The sequence below is a fragment of the Crinia signifera genome, chromosome 6, assembly GCF_055691185.1.
Source record: "Crinia signifera chromosome 6, ASM5569118v1, whole genome shotgun sequence".
NCBI classification, from domain to species: domain Eukaryota; kingdom Metazoa; phylum Chordata; class Amphibia; order Anura; family Myobatrachidae; genus Crinia; species Crinia signifera.
In genome coordinates this window covers 236,315,736-236,341,409 of record NC_139222.1, presented here as the reverse complement: position 1 = coordinate 236,341,409, position 25,674 = coordinate 236,315,736, and the positions used below count along the sequence as shown (strand labels likewise).

General features: G+C 44.3%; 1 protein-coding gene across 2 annotated transcripts in view; it reads left to right on the top strand.

Moving 5' to 3' along the window:
- RHOBTB1 (Rho related BTB domain containing 1) overlaps positions 1 to 25,674 on the top strand; it is a 59,855-nt gene that overhangs the window by 12,912 nt on the left and 21,269 nt on the right. Inside the window, exons 1-3 of one of the 2 annotated variants that reach the window (XM_083149140.1) lie at positions 6,576 to 6,940; positions 17,209 to 17,410; positions 20,330 to 20,433. In XM_083149140.1, coding sequence (XP_083005266.1) covers positions 17,219 to 17,410; positions 20,330 to 20,433 — 296 coding nt within the window. In that variant the 5' untranslated portion in view covers positions 6,576 to 6,940; positions 17,209 to 17,218. Of the gene's footprint in view, positions 1 to 6,575; positions 6,941 to 17,208; positions 17,411 to 20,329; positions 20,434 to 25,674 lie in introns of those variants that run through there. The other variant, XM_083149141.1, reaches the window with a different exon arrangement.

Genomic DNA, 25,674 nt, shown 5'->3' with positions numbered 1-25,674 from the left:
TGTACTGATCATTCAGTCCTTCCTGTGTTTGCTCCTTTTCAGTTGCTGAATAAGAGGTTCAGTTGTTCACTGTACGTAATTGGTTTCCTGTGTTCTTAAACAGGATGTCTCTATCATTTATTATCTTTTGTATATTTCATTCTTAGAAATGAACACTAGGTATTTCTAGCAAATCTGGAAACTTACGAAAGGGAAATATCAATATAAGCAGAATTTTATTCTTGATAAAAGTTAACCAGATGCACACAATATAATATTATTTAAAAAAAAATGATATAAGTTATACAAACAACCATCAAGAACACTGCATTATTATAAAAATAGGACATTGTTATCATTTCTTCCGGCAGCTAGTATTAACTTATATGTGCAGACTATTTACCCTGTCCTACCCAACTTTTCATTCATTGTTAGGAATTATACACACAAAAACCAGATCGTGTTCTGGCACACACAACACACCCTGGCTTTCAATGGAGACATGCATTTGAGGAGGAGGAGGGTGATACCCCAACTCACTCGGCAGCTCTTGGGCGGCTGTCAGTTGGGCGTCCAGAGCGCTGGCCATGCCCCCACAGTGGTAAAAATAAGCACACCCACTCTGATCGTGAGGCCATGCCTTTTTTTTTGGGGGGGGGGGTAGGTCCCTCCTGCACTGCCACCAATGTTGGGAGGTATGCTGTTGGCACTCTGCTGAATAGCTCCAGTCATCCACTAATCAGCATGCTGACAGCCATTCCCTATCTGGCTGCAGGGCTGGGAGTCTGGGGGAACATGCTGAATATGTGTAGTTAATTTACATGTGCCCATTCATGCACCCTTCAGCAAACTGCCCAGCATGTAAAACTGGTTCATGTATTTACTTTGGGGCATAACCATGCTCCCACTGTTTTGGCTCACCTCTTTTGGTACTGTTTACCTAGCACGGCGCCCATCGCGTTGATCGCATGTACATCGCATGCCATTATAGTGGCATGCGGTGCCTGCGGTGCGATTATAGCGATTTTACATAGGGAACAATGTTAAATTACCTTCCAATCAACCAGATCAACCCAATGGACCCGATTTTACATAGGGAACAATGTTAAATTGGTACTCTTTACCTAGAAGGGCGCCAGCGATTGAAATCGCGGTCGTCGGGGGTAAAAATCGCGGTCATCGCGGGCATCGCGGGTAAATCGGGATGGCCGCGATGCCCGCGATGACCGCGATTTTCCCATAGGGAACAATGTTAAAAAGGCTAATTGACCGCGATTTGACTGTTAAATGCCTCAATGGACCCGATTTGGCCCTAGGAATCAATGTTAAATGGGCCACAGAGCCCAAATAAGCACAATTAACCCTTAAATGTCCCCCCCAATTTTTAACGCCACCCCACGATCCACGCGAACCCGAAGCGTGGCGAGCGCAGCGAGCCCGCGAGGGGCGGCGGTACGCGTCCTCCGACCTTTTCATGCCCTACTATCCACTAGGGCGTGGAGTGAGAATATAATAGTGTGGCGAGCGCAGCGAGCCACCGAGCCCGAAGCGTGGCGAGCGCAGCGAGCCCCGCGAGGGGAAGCGGATACCTTCACAGGTAGACGCGTCCCCTCGCGGGCTTCACAGGTGTCGGCGTCGCCACGGACACCTGTGAAGCCCGCGAGGGGACGCGTATAACTGTGAAGGTATCCGCGTCCCCTCGCGGGGCTCGCTGCGCTCGCTACGCTTCGGGCTCGGTGGCTCGCTGCGCTCGCCACACTATTATATTCTCACTCCACGCCCTAGTGGATAGTAGGGCATGAAAAGGTCGGAGGACGCGTACCGCCGCCCCTCGCGGGCTCGCTGCGCTCGCCACGCTTCGGGTTCGCGTGGATCGTGGGGTGGCGTTAAAAATTGGGGGGGACATTTAAGGGTTAATGGGCTCTGTGGCCCATTTAACATTGATTTCTATGGCCAAATCGGGTCCATTGAGCCATTTAACAGTAAAATCGGGTCCATCGCGCCTTTTAACATTGATTCCTATGGGAAATCGGGAGCATCGCGTCGCGGGCATCGCGGGTACATTTATGGCCGGCCGCGACGCGACCGACACGATTTCCATGTTTAACATGGGTTTCAATGGGAAATCGCGGGCATCGCGTCGGTCGCGTCGCGGCCAGACATAAATGTACCCGCGATGCCCGCGACGGGCGCCCTTCTAGGTAAAGAGTACCGTTAAATTCCCTTCCAATCAACCAGATCAACCCAATGGACACGATTTACATAGGGAACAATGTTAAATAGCCCCCAGACCACAAATTGAATAGAATAACCACCCTGAAGTGTGAAATGCCCCCCCATTGTTAACGTCACCCCACGGTCAACGTCATCCCGAAGTGTGGCGAGCGCAGCGAGCCCGCGAGGGGCGGCGGTACGCGTCCTCCAACCTTTTCATACCCCCACTATCCACGTCGGTGTGGAGTTAAGAATAGAAAGGGTGGCGAGCGCAGCGAGCCACCGTGCCCGAAGCGTGATGAGCGCAGCGAGCCCCGCGAGGGGACGCGGATACCTTCACACTTCACACTTCAGGGTGGTTATTCAATTCAATTTGTGGTCTGGGGGCTATTTAACATTGTTCCCTATGTAAAATCGTGTCCATTGGGTTGATCTGGTTGATTGGAAGGGAATTTAATATTGTTTCCTATGTAAAATCGGGTCCATTGGGTTGATCTGGTTGATTGGAAGGGAATTTAACATTGTTCCCTATGTAAAATCGGGTCCATTGGGTTGATCTGGTTGATTGGAAGGTAATTTAACATTACAAACACATAAGATGCATGCGATACCCGCGATATAGATCGTGGGCACCGTTCTAGGTAAACAGTACCCCTCTTTTTTATAGAGCAAGATAGCTGTGGACCGATCTAGAACAGGCCTGGCATAATAAGTATATTGCCCACATCATACCTCCCAACATGACCCTCTCCTGGAGGGACACGATGCTCTGCTCCTGGACTTCCCTCTTATTGTATGATTGCCATCACCTGTGTTAAACAGGTTCATGGATTTGAAAGGTGTTTCACTAGGGGTATTGCCCGATCACCAGCCCACATCTGTCTGTTAGCAGCAATAACACCACTCCACCACCACACCACTCCAAAAATAGTTATTTTACTTTTGAGTAACTCAGTCATTTGTTATTCATTTCTTCCCCTTCCTCAGGACAGAGGGAGTTGTAGAATGATTGCACCCATGTGTTCCAAGCTCAATCCATTCCATGCTGTCCAAACCGGTACCCTACTCTGCACTGTGCTGTGTTACTGTGCCCGGACCCCTATTGTGCGCTATACTGAGTTACTGTGCCCGGACCCCTATTGTGCGCTGTGCTGTGTTACTGTGCCCGGACCTCTATTGTGCGCTGTGCTGTGTTACTGGGATTGGGCCCCTATTGTGCGCTGTGCTGTGTTACTGTGCTCGGAACCCTATTGTGTGCTGTGCTGTGTTACTGGGACCGGACCCCTATTGTGCGCTGTGCTGTGTTACTGTGCCCGAACCCCTATTGTGCGCTGTACTGTGTTACTGTGCCCGGACCTCTATTGTGCTCTGTGCTGTGTTACTGTGCCCGGAACCATATTGTGCACTGCGCTGTATCTGTGCCCGGACCCCTATTGTGTGCTGTGCTGTGTTACTAGGCCCGGGCCACTATTGTGCGCTGTGCTGTGTTACTGTGCCTGGACCCCTGCTGTGCTGTGTTACTGTGCCCGGAACCCTATTGTGCGCTGTGCTGTGTTACTGTGCCCGGAACCCTATTGTGCGCTGTGCTGTGTTTCGGGGATTGGGCCCGTATTGTGCGCTGTGCTACTGTGTGCTGTGCTATTGTGCCCGGAACCCTATTGTGCACTGTTCTGTGTTACTGTGCCCGGAACCCTATTGTGCGCTGTGCTATTGTGCGCTGTGCTATTGTGCCCGGAACCCTATTGTGCACTGTGCTTTGTTACTGTGCCCGGAACCCTATTGTGTGCTGTTCTGTATCTGTGCCCGGACCCCTTTTGTGCTCTGTGCTGTGTTACTGTGCCCGGAGCCCTATTGTGTGCTGTGCTGTGTTACTGGGATCGGGCCCCTATTGTGCACTGTGCTGTGTTACTGGGGCTGGAACCCTATTGTGCGCTGTGCTGTGTTACTGTGCCCGGACCCCTATTGTGCGCTGTGCTGTGTTACTGTGCCTGGACCCCTATTGTGCGCTGCGTTGTGTTACTGTGCCCGGAACCCTATTGTGCGCTGTGCTGTGTTACTGGGATCGGAAACCTATTGTGCGCTGTGCTGTGTTACTGTGCCCGGAACCCTATTATGCTCTGTGCTGTGTTACTGTGCCCAGAACCCTATTGTGCGCTGTGCTGTGTTACTGTGCCCGGACCCCTATTGTGTGCTGTGCTGTTACTGGGATCGGGCCCCTATTGTGCGCTGTGCTGTGTTACTGTGCTCGGAACCCTTTTGTGCTGTGTTACTGTGCCCACTGCTACTCTCCTGCTCCCTGGCGCCGACTGCCCACCACTGGCAATACATTCAACAACTGGACCTGACGCGTCCATTCGTATTGCTGGCCGCACGTCCAGCATTTCTGCCTCCACACGGCGCACAGGGAATGAGGAGGAGGGAAGCTCCAGCCACAGCCTCTTCCGCTTCCCAGCAGCGCAACAAGTGTAATAATAATAATAATAAACCAGAAAAAGAAAAGGGGTGATTGGCGCCACCCCGCCACGGCTGCTGAGCCCTAGTTATGCCAGGAGCAGTGGGCGCACTGTCCTGGATGGTGAATGCCGAGAGCCGGGCAGGGGAGGCAGTGGGCACACACTGGTCTGGTCGGTGAACACCGCGAGGGGACCAGAGACTGGGTAGCATAGGGGAAGCAGGGCAGCAGCGGGCGCACATAGAAATAAATGGACAGCCAGTGATTGGCTGAGAACTCTCAGCCAATTACTGACTGTCCATTAGGGATGGCCATCGGTGCAAACGCCATCGATGGTGATTCTGCACCCAGCCATCGTGGCAAAATATTTGATGGATACCATCGATAGTTTTAGCTATTGATGGTCATCCATTACATGGGACTGAATGGCCCATGGGCCAATCAGAACTCATGGGCGGGACTTCTGGGTGTCATTTCTCCTTTGCCATCGATGTAGGGAAATTATCTGGTACTCCCACATCAATGGCGAAAGTATTCGACATTGGCCACAAACCATCGATGATTTTAAATCATTAATTTCTATGTGCGCCCGCTGCTTCCCCTATGCTACCCGGTCTCTGGTCCCCTCGTTGCATTCACCGCCCAGACCACTGCCTCCCCTGCCCGCCTCTCTGCTTGCGGCATTCACTGCCCAGGACAGTGCACCCACTGCCTCTCCAGCCCGGCTCCTTGTGCCTGCAGTTCCCCGGAGACTGCATGTGATAAATCGCATGCAATTCATCACATGCAAAACGTGGCACATCAAATGCCAAATTGTGTGACCCCCTGGAGTTGTCAGTATCATTCATAGGCACTGATTCTGTGGGTGTTCAGAGCCCGAGCACCCACGGAAATTGATGAGCGCCCACGGGCCCAAGTCCCACTGCTGGGCCGCCGTATTAACTTGGTAATTTGCGGCTACAGCACCAGCCACCAGGGAAAAAGTATGCTGGGACGGCGGGAAGAATGTGTTCCGTCAGCAGAGTCTATGCGTGCTATGCGACACTAGTGCCACACATCGCGCATAGCGCGCACTGACTGAGTAGCTCAGCAGCGGCCCACCCGCCCGTGTCTAACCGCACTCCCCCTCCCTGGTCGCCGGCACAGCTACTGTGGGGGCATTTATATGCCTGCACTGTGGGGGCATTTTTGTATTTGGCACTGTGGGGAAATTTTTGTACTTGGCACTGTGGGGAAATTTTTGTACTTGGCACTGTGGGGGCATTTATGCACCTGGCACTGTGGGGGCATTTATGCACCTGGCACTGTGGGGGCATTTATGTACCTGCACTGTGGGGGCATTTATGTATTTGGCCGTAAATGTGTAAAAAGGGGTACTCGGCTGCTGTAATGTGTAAAATAGGGGTACTCTGCTGCCGTAATTTTAATATTTAATAGAACTGTGCTGCGTAATATAAATTGGTCATACTTGCCTACCTGACCCTCTCCATGCGGGAGAACATGCTCTGTTTCTGGACTTCCCTGGTAATGTATGATTGCCATCACCTGTGGGGAGCTAGGTAAAGGTGTGTCACCACAGCTGATGGCAATCATACATTACCAGGGAAGTCCAGGAACAGAGCATTTTCTCCTGCATGGAAAGGATCAGGTAGGCAAGTATGAAATTGGTATTATGTGGCCACGCCCCTTCCCCGTGAAGCCACTCCCCTATATTTTTGGCTTGAGCACCCACCAGCAAAAATAAAAATCGGCACCCATGGTATCATTAGGTCCAAGTCGGGCCTCATGTATAAGGGCCTTAAGTAACCCGTCACGCAGCAGCTTGTATGACCAGAGACAGGGCGGCGGGAGCGCGCTCTCGACTCGGGGGGCGCGCACCCGCCGCCTTGCGGAACGCTCGTTGTTTTTCATGAATGAAATCTAATCGGGCGGATATAAATAGATCAGGGGCACTGACGTCACAAGGAGAGAGCTGCTGCTGCTGCAGCTGGAGATCAGGTTGCTTCAGTCACTCAGCCCTGCGCTTCCCAATCTACCAATTCACAGTCTATTATTCTCTCTCCAAAAACGTATGCGGGAGGGCGGGGATTTAAAAACAGAAAGGGTGGAGAAGGGTACAAATCGCCCCTTAAGATGGTTAGGGGTAGGGACTGTCACCGCAAGGAGAGGAGACAATGATATCGCGCAAACTTGTGCCTAGTCTTTTTCTCCCCGCTGCACCTCCATCCCTGCCGGAGAACAGTAGCTGAGCTGGAGCTCAGAGATAACGGGGATCTCGGGAGGAGAACGCACCAGGTCGGTAACCTTCTGTAATATTCAATCTGACATACATTGTATAAGAAGGGGGCAGAATGCTGGCCTACAGAGGGGGGGGGGGGGGGTGCATCTGTGCAGGAGATCCTGTGCTGTGTGCATGCATGCATGTATGATCGCAGGTGAAGTGTGTGTGACACTGTGTCATCTGCTGCTGTCACACACATAACGGTGAGAGGCCAGGAAATACAGCAGATCAGGGCGGATGTCATGAGGCTTTGTGTCCCCTCTCTGATGGTGCAGCTTATGGCACACATAGCAAGAGGTGCCACTGTGTACCCGGGCACATTCCCGGGGACTGGGCTGTGTTGTGTCTATGGAGTGTGTTGTGTGTTGCTGTGACAACAGTTCTGTGGGCAGGAATGAGGGGGCTGGAGGCACAGAAACCTGCTACAGGATTACTTATAAATAGAGCTACCATATGTACAGTGTGTTTCTCTCTGTATGTATGTGTGTGTGTGTATGTGTGTGTATATATATATATATATATATATATATATAATATCCCTTTACTCGTCATCACAATGCATGGTATTCTTCTGCCATATGGGGTGTTACCCCAGTTATGTAAACAAAGCTTGCCACCCATTTCTTGTTATTGATTTATTACACACTCCTCTCACTGTTGACAATAGGTATGTATCAGGAATGTGTATTAGTCTCCTGTTTATGAAGTTCTTCCTGGGCATACTACTCGCTGACGGTACCAGAGTTCATATGCAATGCTTGTAGTATTTCATGCCCGGGGAGCTGCACCTTGTACTCCCTGTAATTCACACAGCTGACTAGGTGGCGGGCACACCTGTAAGCTGGCAGTATTTGTCATCCTGAGACGTGAGTCACAGTGACTGGACTCAAGCCCACATATTTGTTTTGTTGTCTAGTAAAGTTCAACATCCGAACAGCTCCTTCCTGCCTCCTGTTCTGGGAGCAGCCTCCGTCCAATGAGTCCTTAAACAACATCCAATTATTGCAAATGCCAGGTTCAGAGGTCTGTCTATGCTGACAATTCAATCAAGGAGAGCTGAAGTCCTTTTGTGTACTTACAGTACAGGCTGGTATTTCTGCCGACTGGATGACAGGGGAATAACTTTATTTTTAAGGTAATTTAATTCTATGCAGTTACTGGAAAGGTCAAAAAGGTTCATTTCATACTTTCATTGTATTTCTCTAACAACTGTACAGTTAGGAAGTCTATGTGTACTTAATACAGCTGTGGAATAGACGTCAAATGGCGTAGAGTTAAAAGCTTCAGAATACACTGACGGGCAGAATTTAGAAGGGCATACTAGCACTTGTAGTCCTACAGTAACTGGAGATCCAGAGGTTGTCTATACCTGCCATAAAGTATAACTATAATTATGAAATTGTGAAATATACAGTATAGCCACAGTTTGAAAGCTAGTCTGTTACCGTGTGATTGCCTCTGTGTTTCTGTATGTGTGAAAGAGAAAGATGTTATTTTACTCGCTGCCAGCAGATGGCAGTGTTTCCGTTACACATGGACACTATCTATATATATATATATATATATATATATATATATATATATATATATATATATATATATATATATATATATATATATATATATATATATATATATACCCCCTGTGTTTGTATTTACTAGAGTGTGTGGTCACAGGCCACTGCACCCCAAACTGGGAAGTGTGGGTGCTGTTTGCACCCCATTCTTAGGAATGGCGAGTACCGTGACATCTGTATCTATCTATTTAAATATATTTATATTCTGGGAAGAAAGAGGGGACAGGGGGGCGCCCAATAGTGCAATATCGTTTTATTTAAAAAGACAAATATTAAAACACACAAGTGGTCACTCTAGTGTACAAAACTCGTACCGAGTTATACGTCTGGAGTGGACTGACGAAGTCTCTGACAAAACGCGTAGGGGCGTGGCCAGCGTGACGTGATCCAAGCCCCTGACAAGCAGCACACGCTTCCAGCCGAACCAACGCCATCCTGCAGCAGCCGGAGACGCTGGCAAATATCTCCGTTCTGCCTTGCAGAGGTCCCGTGAGTTACAACCACTCTGTAGCGGTGACATTGTGTATGCTGATCTTGCCAGTGCAATTATTGTTGAATCTTGTGGTAACCAGTCCACTCCAGATGTATAACTCGGTATGAGTTTTGTACACTAGAGTGACCACTTGTGTGTTTAAATATTTGTCTTTTTAAATAAAACGATATTGCACTATTGGGCGCCCCCCTGTCCCCTCTTTCTTCCCAGAATCCATTAGGTGCCTTTGGATAGGGCCCTTTTCACAGTGGGGAGCAGCGGTCCAAGACTAAAATGACAAGTGCTTTTATATCTCTTTACTGCTATCTGGAGAGCATTACAGCCCTAAAAAGGACTAATTGAAAGCAGGTGTCAGCGCTCCATTGCCCAAAAAACTATTTTATATATATATATATATATATATATATATATATATATATATATATATATATATATATATATATATATATATATATATATATATATATATATATATATAATGATTAGACAAGCAAAACTTTTTTACAGTTGGTCCTAATTCTGCTAATACCCATATATTGGTCACAACATGTCATAAGTCTGGTCCGAGCATGGATTTGTCTGTTTCTATGGATCCTACCATATATTTTTTCCTATGGATTCTGCTGCATCCAGTGTTCCTTTACACGTACTTCTAATGCATTGGCATAAGTATAATGATAAAGGTATAACATTCTGGGTGGAGACTTTTTTGCTATATACAGTAGAATGAAACATTTGCCATATCTAATTTGTATTTAGACTGGACACAGGTCTATGTGACAGTATTTTGCTCATGTACAATATGTTTTTTATTATTCTTAGTATCCTTTTATTTATATGGCGCCACAAGTGATCCGCAGCGCCCAGTTACACAATACATAAACTGATACGCGAAACAGTGACTTTTGGTGTGTACACATGGTGCGATCCAAATGTCATCAATATCGGCAGCCACTGGGACCTGGTGGGGTGCTGGCAATGGCTGGCAGAGAGGGAGAGACGGCGTGGGGGGAACGGAGGCCAGGCTGCATAGAGCAGCATGGCCCTTTTTCGCAGATAGTAGACATAGGGGGTTATTCTAGTTGATTCGCAAGGCCCGCCTGCGTTCCCATATGGGGCTGCCCGACACCCCTCTCCGCCCCCCCCCCCCCGCCCACTGTCCTGGGTGCGTGCACCCGGCAAACAGACTGTTTGCCATGGGTGCACCCACCCTGTGTCGGCGCATGCGCAGAAATGCGTCTATATAGTCAAAATCGATAGCCAAAACCCCACCTTTACATTTGAATACAAAATAGGATAAGTACAGGGTACATAAATATAGGTGCATCAGCAGAGGACACTGGAACAAGTATCATTGTGGCAGAAAACTGCAGGATTTGGTGCCATTAAAGACTTCAAGTAAGAGAAGGAAAAACACATGAGGGAAGAGGGCCCTGCTTGTAAGAACTTACATACTTATTTTATGTACGTTGTTGTTTGAGGATGCTGGTAATCTTTGTACATTCATTTCCTCTTTAGTAATAGTGAGTCACAGTCTGGTAATCATCACACAGTATCTCACCTGTAAGTTACCTGGATGCTTTTCTTGCTAACTGGAAAGTGTGTATGTGTTTGTGGTGGATTGCTATTGGACATGAACTGGATTAACTTTTGGGTTGCATGTAATGCATTGTTAAAAGGGAATAAATCCCTAAAGACCAATAATAACAAATGTCTGTTTAACAACAGCAAATAGACTCTTGCCAAGGTCTGATTATTACTTAAAATTTCCTTTATAGCCTTGTCTTAATGTATTTGTGGCTCTCAACATACTGTAGGTGTGTTTTGAGTAGAGTTGAACCTGTTGCATTTCTTTCTTCAGCCAAACAGAAGAGGGAAGTTGGGGTTAGAACAGCCTGCAGAGAATAACAGGGTTAGTGCCCCATAGTATTTGGGCCTAATTCAGACAGGATCGCAAAGCACATTTTTATTCTAATGGACAAAAAAAAACATATGCACTGCATGTGATTTAAATGTAACTGATGCAGGGAGTAAATTTAGATTTGGGTGAGGTGTGTTCAAACTGAAATCTGAATTGCAGTGTAAAAATAAAGCAGCCTGTATTTACCCTGCACGGAAACAAAACAACTCACCCAAATGTAACTCTTTCTGCACATGTTACATCTGCCCCACCTGCAGTGCAACGTAGTTTTGTCCATTTGAGTAAAAAAGTGCTTTGCGATCCAGTCTGAATTAGGCTAACATGTAACCAACCCCGGCATGTACAGCAGTTTTTTAACATTTAAATAAAAAATCTAGGGACACTTGACTATTTCGTTGACTTCATTTGTTTTTAGGGTTTTGTTTTCTCCCATAGTATTTTAAATACTCCTCTTGAATAACATTAATGTATGAAGAGTGGAGGATTAATAGCGACCATTGCATCTACCATGAAGAGTGTTAAGGTGCATTTGGTGAGTTACATATAAAAGAAACCGAATACGGACGTTCTCGGTGAGGAATCTTGACACTTGTCGCAACCCCTGGGAATTAGGGACTGTTTTTAACTCAATGAATATTGACCTGCAGGTTCTTTCCATGATTATAGTGCCAATCACTGCTCTGTATGTCACGAGGGTTATAAGTCAACTTTAAAACGATCTCTAATTTAATGAACCTTATGCTATAAAAAGAAACGACTGCTGCCTTGTATTCGTTCCATAACACTCATTCTGCTTTCCAGGATTTTCCTAGAATGTACTGCTAGCCTAGTGGAAGCAAGGAAAGCTTGCTGTGGATGGTGACACACTGACTTGCAGAGGGATCTGGAGCAGCTGTTTATTTGATGGGCTTTTTAACACTATTCTGACTGTATCTTGCTTCTACTTGGCTTGTGTTCTTAATTATGTGGAAGCGTTACACACTACGCTTACACTACAAGGTCATGCCATAAATGTGAAAAACTTATGTTGACCATTTTTCCACCTTCTCCGTGTCGACCTAATGCATGTGTCAACCCTTTGACCATGCTCACCTAATGCATGTCAACCTTTTTCTCGTGTCGACCTTCGGCCTGTCAACCAATAGTGGTCGACCTTTTGACTATCAAGCTTAATATTGTCAAGCTATCGGCCGCATCCCAATCTAGTTATTCTGATGGCAGCTGGAATGGATAGCATTAGAGGGAGGGTTTATCCCTGTTTCTTTCCCTTCTTGTTTACCCCTCAGTTTATTATCTGCTGTTACTGTACATATTGTAACAGTGATTGCACAATGAAATACTGAGTCATTGTATTTTATGCCTTTATACGTCCTCTACATAGGTTTCACCACAACCAGACTGTTCCATAAATACTGTATATATGTTTTCCTGTCTTAGTATAGCTATATTTATTTCTCTGGGGATTTTTTTTACTATGATATTTATATTTTATATTTATGTTTCTGTATTTGCCAATAATTCCTCACAGGAACACACTTCCATAAAAGGTTGTCCAGGAAAAGCAATTTCGCCGTTGAAAAGTATTGCCTCAGGCTTATGTAGTGTCGGAAGCCTTCACTTCCTACTTACACGTTCACAGATGGTAAAGCTGACGATTCAGTTAGCAATGGTAAATTGTAGCTAACTCTTAGGGGGGTATTCAATCTCCACAGCTATTTCTGACGGGGAAATAGCGGCGGGCGCCTATTCAATGCTGTCTTGCCCGACAGCACTGAAGAGGCAGATCAACAGAATGGGCCTGACTTTGAAAGCTGTCGGGCCTGTTTTGTCGATTACGGACGTGAATTGTCGCGATCACAGCTGAATCTCGACAATCCACCTCCGTTTACATGGACATGTCCCCTTTTCGCCTGATGCACCTAATTCCCGGGTTAATGCCGGTTTCTTGCCAGTTCGACCTATGAAAGGAGTTACCGAGTCCCGCAAACCGGGTGTGAACAGGTTAGTCGGGTCGAGTGACCCATTTCCCGTTATCACCAATGGAGGAGGCAGTGCTTGGAGCAGCCCTAGCTCTAAGAGCCACCCCCGATGATGCTCCGCTGCTCTGCCCCCCCCTTGCATGAAGTCAGCGAAACGGCAATATAGGAGGTCTGGACAGGGTCGCACCAGGACTGAACCGTTTCAAAGTCCCGGTGTGACCCTGCATTTGCGGTCTGAAAGCAGTATAGGTTTCAGTGTAAATGCAATACTCCAAAGAACAAAAAACAGACCTGCATCTGCACAGATTCATCTCTTCACAACCTATAAAACCATAGGCTAGGAAGAACATAGTTCTTAGTCATATTTTGGGTGGTTGGCACAGCAATGCTATCGGTACTCTTTACCTAGAACGGCGCCCACGATTTTGATCTTAGGCATCGCAAGGTAAAAAATGGCATTGGTCGCATCGCATGCGACGCGACCGACGCGATTACCGCGATTTTACATAGGAAACAATGTTAAATGGCTTAATTGACCCGATTTTACATAGGGAACAATGTTAAATGGCCCACAGACCCCAAACAGCCACCCTGAAGTGTGAAATGGCCCCCCCAATTGTTAAAGCCACCCCACGATCAACGTCAACCCGAAGCGTGGCGAGCGCAGCGGTACGCGTCCTCCGACCTTTTCATACCCCCACTATCCTTCACAGGTATCCGCGTCCCCTTGCGGGCTTCACAGGTATCCGCGTCCGCTCGCCACGCTTCGGGCTCGCTGCGCTCGACACACTTTCTATTCTCAACTCCGACGTGGATAGTGGGGGTATGAATAGGTCAGAGGACGCGTACCGCCGCCCCGCGCGGGCACGCTGCGCTCGCCACGCTTCGGGTTGACGTTGATCGTGGGGTGGCGTTAACAATTGGGGGGGCCATTTCACACTTCAGGGTGGCTATTTGTGGTCTGTGGGCCATTTAACATTGTTCCCTATGTAAAATCGGGTCAATTGAGCCATTCAACATTGTTCCCTATGTAAAATCGCGGTAATCGCGTCGGTCGCATCGCATGCGATTTTTTGGCCGCATGCGATGCAACCGACGCGATTTACATTTTAACATGCATTTCTATGTAAAATCGCGGGCATCGCATCGGTCGCATCACATGCCATTATAATGGCATGCGATGTACATGCGATGCCCGCGATGGGTGCCGTTCTAGGTAAAGAGTACCATGCTATCTTATGCTTTCTATCACGAAGTAGAATTATTTTCAGCCCTGCGGTCCTCTGGGTGTCAGGCCTTTTCACAAGTCGTGTTTGCTACCTGCTGCTATTTCTGTTCAGCCCTTGGCATGCCATATGGAGACACTGGTAATTACCCCAGTTAATATCTCGCACCCAGAACTGTAAATAACTGTTCTCATATCCAGCATACTGTCAGCTTCACACAAAGTTATAGAATTACAAGGTAATGTCTAGGGGGTCAAGTGACAATAAGCTTGGGAATGTACTGTAAGCTCTGAAATGACAGGCTTCAAGTTCTACTTTACAACCCCTAGGCACCAAGCAGTACATAAACATATTAATTGCGTTAGCCTGTGGAATGTTTGCTGTGGTGTTGCTTATTATGTGTATGCTACAGTGTTTTTGTTTTTGTTATACCTGTAAACTGTATGTTACTATGCATTATGTTGTTGTTGGCATCTTTGTTTTTCTACAAATTGCAGAACTGCTCTGTTTTCCCAGAAAATGATTTAGAAGTGGCTGGTTACATTCTACCCTGTTTTAGTATTAGTCCAACATGCCATGTTGGCAAGTTGATCATAAAATATTCTGTAATTACAGTATAGTAGCATTGATACAGATGGCATCCTGATAAATAAATATTAACAAATATCACATTGTGTAAAAAATAAGGGATTTAAACTTAAAACATTTTCTGGGCATCCAGGATGTGTGTCGGTCATACCCAGCTTAAGAGATGGCAGCTCCCACTACTGCCATCTACAAACTAGAAGGTGCTTAGACGATGGGCAATGGAGTCTGTTGAATGTTCACCGCAACAAGATTTCCAGGGTCAGTGTTATGGACTGTTACATTGCTTACTGGGGAGGGTGGTCAAACTGAAACTGAAATTGCAATGTAACAATAAAGCAGCCAGTATTTACCCTGCACAGAAACAAAACAACTCCCCCCATTCGTACTCTCTCTGCACATGTTACATAGGCCTCCCATGCAATGTAGCATGGTTTTGTCCATGTGAGCAAACATGTGTGCTTTGCAGTCGAGTCTGAATTAGGACCACTGTTGCAACGTGAATGCTGGGAGCTGTAGTTCAGTCATCTTAGAGAACCTCATCTTAATCACCCTCGTTGGCTAAAAGTCTCCTGTTTTTCTTACTCTTTCTCTAGACTAAAAAAAGCAGTTGTGTAGATGGTTTCTAGCAAATGAAAGCTGCTTTCTAGAAAGCATGATGCAGCTTGCTCTCATAAGGCATTGTAATATTTAGCATAAAATCTCCTGGTGACGCTTTAACAAGCTCTGAGAATAGACGCGTGCTCTAGAAAGCACAGATGCTGAAGTGGTGTAATAACTGATTTCCTAGGGGAGTTCATGTGCAGAATTAACACGTATAATTACTGCACTGCAGTAAAACCTCAGGAATATTGTGTATGTTCAGACAGTTTACACAGCATGAATTCATTTTCAACGATATTACGTATTTCTTGGGCTTTTATAATCTATATTGGTAACGACCACCAAAGCACATTGTGTCCAAGTCCCAGTGCCATTTGACCCATGACCTTCGCTTTTATTAAACAATAAAATAACGATCATTTTGATATTTTGTTTCTGGAATCCTGCTCCCCTTTTTTCCCCCCCATCGGATTCTTCTAGACAACTGTAGTCATTTCTAGGAAGTATATTATTAAGCAAAATCATCCCAATGGCTAGAAAGGAAGAGATTACATAGCCAATATATGTTGGGTCACCATAGAAAAAGTTTAAAGACCACATGGATCAGAATCTAATTCTTATTTATTTAGCACCTTCTAGAATTTAATAGATAGTATCTGATTGGTTACCCATAGCAACATCCCATGTGAAATAGAACCACCATCTTAGTAAATTTACTCCGCCATGTGTGTGTGTATCGCTATTGCTATGCCGCTACACACAGAGAGATTTATGTGCATTTCTGAGCGATCTGGTGAGATCGCTTAGAAAATGCCCCAGCATTGCTATGTGTGTAGACCTCATAAGCCTTGGAGAGTGATTAAAATGGGAAGAGCTAAAGTACCAGCCAATCAGCTCCTTGAAAAATGTATTTAACAGGTTCATATATAGCGCACACATAGGGGGTTATTCTAGATCACTCTTTCTGACAAATTCCTTCTTAGATGGACAAAAACATTTGCACTGCAGGGGGGCAGATGTAACGTGCAGATATAATTAGATTTAGGTGAGGTTTTACTTCAAAGTGAGATCTATATTGCAGTGTAAAAATAAAGCAGTCAATATTTACCCTGCACAGAATCAAAATAACTCACCCAAATCTAATTCTCTCTGCACATTTTACATTTGACCCCCCTGCAGTGCACATGGTTTTGTCCATCTAAGAAGGATTTTGTCAGAAAGACTGAACTAGAATAAGGCCCATATTCCGCAGCGCTTTACAGAGTATAGTTAAACAATCACATCAGTCCCTGCCCCAGTGGAGCTTACAATCTATATTCCCTACCACATATGCACGCACACACAGACATTCTAGGGTTAATTTTTGTTAAGCCTGTGAACCTACAAGTATATGTTTGGATTGTGGGAGGAAACCCACGCAAGTACTCTGCACAGTTAGGGTCATGGTGGGAATCAAACCCATGACCTCTGTGCTATGAGGGAGCAATGCTAACCATTATACCATCCGTACTGCCCATAAAAAATGATAACTAATTGACTGGTACTTATTTCTCTCTACATTATCACTCTCCAACTCTTAGTATATATCCTCCCATAGTTGTCAGATTTCTGTACATAGCCCACACTGTGTAGTCCATTTAATACGCATAATGCAAATCTGCTACATACTAGATACACCTTAAGTGGACTGGTCTGTGTTTTGAGAAAACAAAGGGTGTCATGTTTGGTGCATCCAGGTGTGTCCTGTCACAAGAAGACTTCACAGCTAAGGGCGGTTTCAGACGATATATAAAAGCAGGGACATGCCTCTGATCTTTAGTAGTACAGCAGCTATGCAAATTGCACTGACTGTACACTGCTGTCACCATACTGATCCTTGTGACTATTGCTTTTATCAGGTCTGCAGAAATGGACACTGATATGGACTACGAGAGGCCCAATGTGGAAACCATAAAGTGTGTGGTCGTGGGAGACAATGCGGTGGGAAAGACGCGACTTATCTGCGCACGGGCATGTAACACCACCCTGACTCAGTACCAGCTGCTGGCCACCCACGTACCGACAGTATGGGCAATAGATCAGTATCGTGTGTGCCAAGAGGTAAGTCAGTAACTCTGAATACTCTGTCCCATTACCTATCATGTATGTTGTCAGTATCTCTCTCCAAACTTTTGATTAATATCCTCCTTTCTAAGTTCTAAGTGTCAGCCAATAGGCTTTTAACTAGCATGTTACAGCCTGATTTGGAGGAAAAAAGTCAGGACCTGATTGGTTAGTACTTAAACTCCCTTCAAGCATTGATAAATCTTCCCCATAGTAATGCACAGGTCATACAGTCTGCTGTGTATGTAATAGTGACAAATCTGCAGATGAGTGCAATATATTGGCCTATGCTTACATTCTACAACAATTACTATGGGGCAGATGTACTAAGCTGTGGGGAGAGCTAGACAAACTGCCAACCAATCAGCTCCCATCATTTTTGTACCACAGCAATTAGGAACCAATTGGCTGACCACTCTCCAGGGCTTAGTATATCTCACCCATTTATTAACGAGTGATCAAACTTGTAAATGATAAATCTCGTTGCATATGAAGAATGTTTCTCCAGCCAGTCGTCTCCCAACTGTCCTTTCCCAAACCCATTACAGGAATTAAACACATGACAGTTAGGAGCTGATTGGCAGGAGCGCTGTTTACCATATGCACAACCTGTTTTATAAATGCTGATAAATGAGATCCCATGGTGTAAATGTACTTAAGCTACGGAAAATGAGAAGTGGTGAGGTTGCCCATAGCAACCAATACAGTTTGAGCTATCATTTCTCTATTGCATCCTATAAAATGATAGACAGACTTGGTTGCTATGGGCGACATCACTGCTTTAAATTTTTAGAAGCTTTAGTAAAGTTACCACTGAAGGTCTTATATTAGCCATGCATCCTGCCATGTGTTTGTATCCGTGGGATCATCTGGTCTTTGTAGGCTTAAGCTCTGACCTCTTGGCTGTTATGCCTGATGGAAAGTAGAGATGAGAGGGTCTGGTTTTACTCTGATTTACTGGGTTCCCAAAGTGGGATCTTCTTGGCTATCATAACATGTGACGGCTGAAAAATCTGAAATTGCGATAATGTGGCGATAAGAATGAAGTAAATCCTATCCCGCTCATCTCTAATATAAAGACATGTCATGGCTGAAAAGCACAAGCCAATGGCAACATGTATCTGCTGTGTTTAGTTAAAATTGCAGGAAGGTATGCACAAAGCAATGTGTAAGTGCTGATCAAAAACCCCGGTACTTATGTAGTATCTGGGCTGCCGATTTTTTGATTGTATGCCTTAAGTTAAGGCATACAATCAGATGCGATGCGATATCGCATCGCATTGCATACGACCATGCGATGCGATACGATGCGATGACCCGATTTTTCCATAGGATTCAATGTTAAAATGGACTGAGTCCATTTTAACATGGAATTCAATGGGAAAAAAGGGTCCTTTTCATACCCCTACTATCCAAGTGGGCATGGAGTTGGATATAAACCTGTGGCGAGCGTAGCGAGCCACCGAGCCCGAAGCGTGGCGAGCGAAGCGAGCCCCGCGAGGGGACGGTATTCTGTGTCCCCTCGCGGGGCTCGCTACGCTCGCCACGCTTCGGGCTCGGTGGCTCGCTACGCTCGCCACAGGTTTATATCCAACTCCATGCCCACTTGGATAGTAGGGGTATGAAAAGGACCCCTTTTCCCATTGAATTCTATGTTAAAATGGACTCAGTCCATTTTAACATTGAATCCTATGGAAAAATCGGGTCCATCGCATCGCATCGCATCGCATCGCATGCGATATGGTCGGGTGCGATGCGATGCGATGGACCCGATTTCAAAATCGGCAGCCCAGTTACTACATAAGTACCAAAACCCCTATAAAGCAGATGCTCACAATCTCTAAAATAAATGTAATCTTGTTCTAAGCATTTTTTCGCTAAATGCTTTGAGGTCTTTTGCCGGGATGCGGTCACTAGGTCGACATGCATGAAGGTTAACATGCAGGAAGGTCAACATGACTGAATGTCGACATGGGTTAGGTCGACACAAGCATTAGGTCATGGGGAGAGTCGACTGTCAAAATTTCGACATGGGGTTTTCACCTTTTTTTTTTTTTTTTGAGCCGACATGTGCCGACAGGGTGTTGGGAGAATAAAATAGTGTGCCGAGCACAGCGAGGCACCGTGCCTCAAGCATGGTGAGCACATGTCGACGTAATGCTTGTGTCGATCTAATGACCCTGTCAACCTAACTCATGTCGACTGTCAGTCATGTCTACCTAATTGCTGTCTATCCTGTGATCCATACCCTTTTTGCGCTGAAAATGTCACGAATATTCTCCATTTCAATGTGTTTTAAGCTAGACTGGAAATAAACCCACACCAAATTCCCTGTCCGTCATGTGATAGATTAAAAAAATTACAGAGAATAAAAGCAAGCAGTTTTAAGCCTGTACAAATCATTTTTGCATGCAGGGTAAATACTGGCTGCTTTTGCATGTAGCCCACAAATACTGGATCGCTTTATTTGCGCACTGCAGTTGAGTATGGACACGCCCCTCCCACATTTAAACTTCTCTGCCAGGGGCATTTAAACAGAGGAGGGGGCATGTGTGTAAAATCCAGGTGGGCCGCCTCCTCTTCACGGCACGGTAGACTCTGGAATTGTGAAGTGAATCCCCCTTTTTTTAGCCGAATAACCTTGATAAAGGAGGCCTGTGCCCCACCACGCAGTTCTTGTCACAAGATTGCTTTGCATACTGTCGACTTGTAATTTAGATGAAGGGGTTGTATTAACTTGTGCTTGCTAATGTATATTGCTAATCACAGACTGTTCTTTATTAGTTCAGCATATTGCATTTCAGCAAAAGGTTCCGTGACGTCATGTTAAATAGTGCACAAGCTGCAGAATTATCAGGAGTGTGGAGGTTGCTGCAGCATTTAACCTGTATCTTTGTATTTATGGCTTTCATGTAGGTCCTTGAGCGCTCCCGGGATGTTGTTGATGAAGTGAGTGTGTCTCTCAGGCTGTGGGACACCTTTGGTGACCATCACAAGGACAGACGTTTTGCCTATGGAAGGTAAAAAAAAAAAAATACTGCTTACTCCCGACATAGCTAGCACAAAGTAACAGAGATCGGTATGACAATATCCAGAGGACAATGTGTTTTACAAGCATTGATGGAGCTGAGAGCATGGATTGGTATCTCATTTCACATTGTATGCATGTTTGCTATACAGTGCTTTACCATTTACTACATTCTCATAGGAGCACAGAATTCCTATGAGGCAGATATAAGGTCTTAACCTTTTCCGGGGATGTTAAAATATCCATACCATAAAAAAATAGTGCATTGCAAACAAGATTATAAAAGTATCAGCACAAAGGTTAAGGGATATATAGATGTCAACGGGCCTTGATTTCTTGACTTGCTGAGGATTATGGGATTTGTACTCTAAGCATAAAGCATTTCTGGTTTTGGATACTTAATCTGTGAACTGTGTGTTCATTTTTTTTGTTTCTGGGAGAGGGGGCCCTAAACTAGTTCTCTAGACAAGTCATTTTTTTTTTTATGTTGACCGTTTTTAGATTCGCTTGGGAGTTCCTCATATATTTAGATGTTTTTGTTTATAATAGTGGTTCCCAACTCTGTCCTCAAGCACTCCAACTGTGGACATTTTCCAGGACTCCTTACAGAGTCGCAAGTGAAATAATTAGCTCCACCCGTGCATAAGAAATGTGTCTAATGAGAACACCTGTGTACCTGGACATGCAGTGTGACCTGGGAAATGTAATTCCCTTGTGGACAAAGTTTTGGAACCACTGGTTTAGGTTGTGCGGTTTACTGATCACCTTAGCCTTGTAACAAGCTATTTTGAATACATATTTGAATAAGTGAATGCAGTTTTTAAGAAACAGTTGTCTGCTCTTATAAACCCGGAGTTCTGTGTCCTTTTCACCTCTCTGTCCATCCCTCAGCTGTTTCAATTCTTTTTTATATGTTCCTTTTCCCCATGCAATTTCCTCCCATCCCAAAAGAAGGAACCGGATACTAAAAATCTCTATAATTGCCTGCCCTAGACTTTAGATTGTACTTTTATTACAAGTGAATGCTTTTGCACCTATTCAGTGGAAGCAGTTCTAGTGATCCTCAAAGGTGTGGCCTAACTACAATATAAAAACTTTTTTATATACCTGACATTTTTTATTGTAGTTTGTGAACTCATAAAAGGTGAGAGACAATGTAGAGAAAGAGAGAGCATATCAACCAATCCGCTTCTTGCTGCCATTTAAAAGGCTGTTTTTAAAAAAAGGAAGAAGCTGATTGGCTAGTATTTCACCTTTCACTACTTTACCTCTCTGCAAGGTTTGATACAAATCCACCTATGAATCTCTTGTATAGGATTCCTAGTTATCTGATTGTTGCCCACGAAGGGGTTTAAAAAAAAATTTAAATTACATCCTTGAGAGAAAAAATCTATAGATCTCCAGCAGAATTATTAATTTATTAAAAACACTTCATAAAGATGCAAAAATATGGTTAGTCGTACAAGGTCAAAAGATTAAGGAACACAAAGGAGTTACCAAGTAAACAATCACTAGGTAGGAAAGTATTTTTAAAAACCCATAGTACTAAATCATCTCAATAGCAAATTTAAATTCCTCAGTGGCAGCCTGAGGCAGAGAACATCTATTGTTGTATGGAAACTACATTGTTTTTCCAGATTCTTCTTCTTTTTTTTTTATAATGTAAAACAAAAAAACAATATTTTCCTTCAGACAGATTTATCACCATCAGCTCAGACAAATGCTTATCGACATAGAACCTAAAAGCCATCAGTGCAAGGCTAATTCTTACTAAAGCAAATCCCCGGTACCGGTGCTAGCCACCACAGTCTATTTCAGCTGAGGGTCAATAGTTGGAATAAATCTACAAGTAATCTGTTGACAGAAGTTGTCCCCGTGAAGGGTCAACTTCCTCGAATACACACAAAGAATTAATTACTTAAAAGTGTATACTTAGGATTAAATATACTGTAGGCTGGAATGTACGTGCAGAAGTACAGGACTGCTCCGTAGCTGGTGCTTCCCCGTGCCTTGGGCCATGTAACTATCTCACATCATGGTGTGTTCTAGTTACATGGCCCAAGGCATGTGAAGCACCAGCTACACCGTATATTTAACAGTCTTAGTGTAAATAGTCCATGGGGGATATGCAATCCCGGATCTCGACTGTCCGTCCGTCCTGACAGCCGTGATCCAGGCCTGTTTGCTTTTTAATGGACAGCAAATCGGCAGGTGTGAATTCAATGTCCCATCTGCTGATCAGCTAAAAGGGGGCATGTCTGCGTAAACGGGCAAGGATTGTCGCGATACGTCCGTGATCGCGACAATCCTTGGCCGTTCTTGGCAGAACGGGCCCGACAGCTTTTACAGTCGGGCTCGTCTTGCCGTGATGCCTCTTCAATGCTGTCGATAAACACAACAATGAATAGGCACCTGCCGCTATTTCCCCAGTCGGAAATAGCGGCGGAGGATTGCATATCCTCCCCCATGTTGACTATAGCAGCCACATTCTATTGGCTATTCTAAAGCAAGGGTAGGCAATAGGTGGTTCTACAGCTGAAGTGGATCTACACATCCCAGAATGTTATAGCATGGTGAAACTGGGGCAGGGAATGCTGGGTAGTGTCGTTTCACAGCAGCTGGAATGCTACAAGTTGCTTACAACTGTTCTGTAGTATGCATTGGACTGGCTGCTCTGGGTAGCAACATTATCTCACTTTGGGCCAGATGTACCAAGTGATAAAATGGAGAGTGATAAACTACCAGTCAATCAGCTCCTAACTATCATGTTACAAGCTAGGTTTGGAAAATGGTAGCTAGGATCTGATTGGCTGGTTGTTTATCACTCTCCACTTTATCACTTTTTGAAGCTTAGTGCATCTGGCCCGTGTCTTTGCACAACCCTTGCTTCAAATGTCCTGTAAAGTAATAAACTTATGGTAATGTCAGTTTATTGCCATTTACATCACACTTATGTACTGTAGTAGTCTCTGGAGAGAAATACAGCGGATAAAGATAATAATAAAGAATTGGATGGAGATAGAGTACTAGTAAGTCAGCTCCTAACTGTCATGTTGCAGGCTGTGTTTAAAAAAATGTTAGTTGGAGGCATATTGAGTGGTACTGTAGTTTGTCTTTCCAAGGCTTAGTACATTTGCCCTAAAGAACCAACCAACTGACATATTTTTTAAATGTATCCTCTAACATGACAGTTAGGAGTGGATTGGCTGGTGCATTATCTTCGTCTCCTTTATCTGTCTCCATAGCTTAGTACATAAACCCCATAGATTTTACAGATGTCAACAGCTGACATAGAGTAAATATGTAATGGTTTCATAACCTATTTTATAACTTCTCTTGGTACGTAATTGCATAGTGCTATAAACTATTGCATCACTACATGTTTACCGTGCTTGGGGCAATATTTGGCTAAAAAGTGTTTTCTTTTACCGTCGCTTATGTGGCTGAATATTCTGAGGTATAGAATCTAAAGACTTCTAGATATTTAGTGTAAAATTCCCCAGATATCTTTGACTCGGCCACTTTCTTGTAATGTTCACTGAAACCACAAACTGATCCTCATGTCTGATAGAAATCTGCAGTGTGTTGTAATCAGAAAAAAAAGTCCCATAGCTTCAGATGAGGTGCATAAATGTAGTCTGCCTTTTCAAAATGTCTGCCCTTCACTCAACTGAAGGAATAGAGCGCATCACTTATGACCTTGAGCAACCTCGTAGTTTAAAAGTTTATGTTTGGTTTGGCGCATGGTCAGAGCACCTGCTTTTTTCTTTTTTCAATAAGACGTTGAGAATGTGTTTTAAAAAAAACATTAACCTATAGCAGCAACACAGAGTATTTGTGTTTTCTATATGAATATACTGATACAATAAAGATAGTGAAGTTTCTATCTTTATTGGCAGATATTGGAAATCTTGCTGTCTATACATGCTGCTGTTGGCACTGAACATTCTTGGAACGAAACTCCTCTTTTTTTTTTTTTTTTTGCTTTGTTTTGTATTCAAGATTTAGGGTTTATGTTTTTATTTTTAGAGCATGCCAAGCGTGCGTATGTTTTTTTTTTTTTACGATTTTATTTGACTAGTAAATGATCAATTTGTCAATTGTATTCTAGACAAAAAATTCTGATTTTTTATTTATTTCCAACTATCTGAAAGATCATCAAGGATTGTATACCCCCCTTAGGTTGTAAAGTTACTAACGTTTCTAAAAGTACAAAGTGGAGATGTTGCCCATATAAACCAATTCGATTCTAGCTATCATTTCACTATTGCATTCTGGAAAATGATAGACAAAATCTGATTGGCAACATCGCCTCTTTTCTCTTTAGTAAATATACCCCTAAGAATTGTTCTTCTAAAAAAAAAAATTGTGGAATTTACCAGAGCCCGTGCAATAGTCTGCAGGTAATTGGCATATAAATGCACCCAGCTTCATGGCATGAAATGCTGCTAGTTCATTTCACAGTCCTGAAACTATAATAAGGTTTGTTTGAAGTGTTAAAAAAAAAACACTCCACCCCCTTGGCATGTGTGGCTTGGCAAAGGTTTCAGGACAGTCCTCTATTGTAATGATTCAATCAGGCAAGACTTCAGCTTAGTATTGTATGAAACAAGTTCAGCTTCTGCAATGCTTGTGTACTATATTCTCATTACACTGTCTATGAACTGCAGCATTCATACAAAATGAGAATGTTTTTTAACACTGAAAGTTTCTTTTCAGTGTATTTATTGCATTTTGTTATACTGTACGTTTTTCTGTACAGAAGTATATTTATAGGAAGCTCCTGCGTACTTATTTATTTATTAATAGTTTCTTATATAGCGCACACATATTCCGCAGCGCTTTACAGAGAATATTTGAACATTCACATCAGTCCCTGCCCCAGTGGAGCTTACAATCTATATTCCCCACCACATGTACACGCACACACATTCAATCTAGGATTAATTTTGTTGGGAGCCAATTAACCTACCAGTATATTTTTGGAATGTGGGAGGAAACCGTAGTACCCGTAGTAAACCCACGCAAGCACGGGGAGAATATACAAACTCCGCACAGTTAGGGCCATGGTGGGAATTGAACCCATGACCTCAGAGCTGTGAGGTAGTAATGCTAACCATTACACTAAACGTACTGCCCCATCTTATGACTAATGAATTACCATGCCACCATATGCAAATGCTTGTAGAATTGCTGTAAATGACATTAATCTCTCACTCACATGTATGAGTAC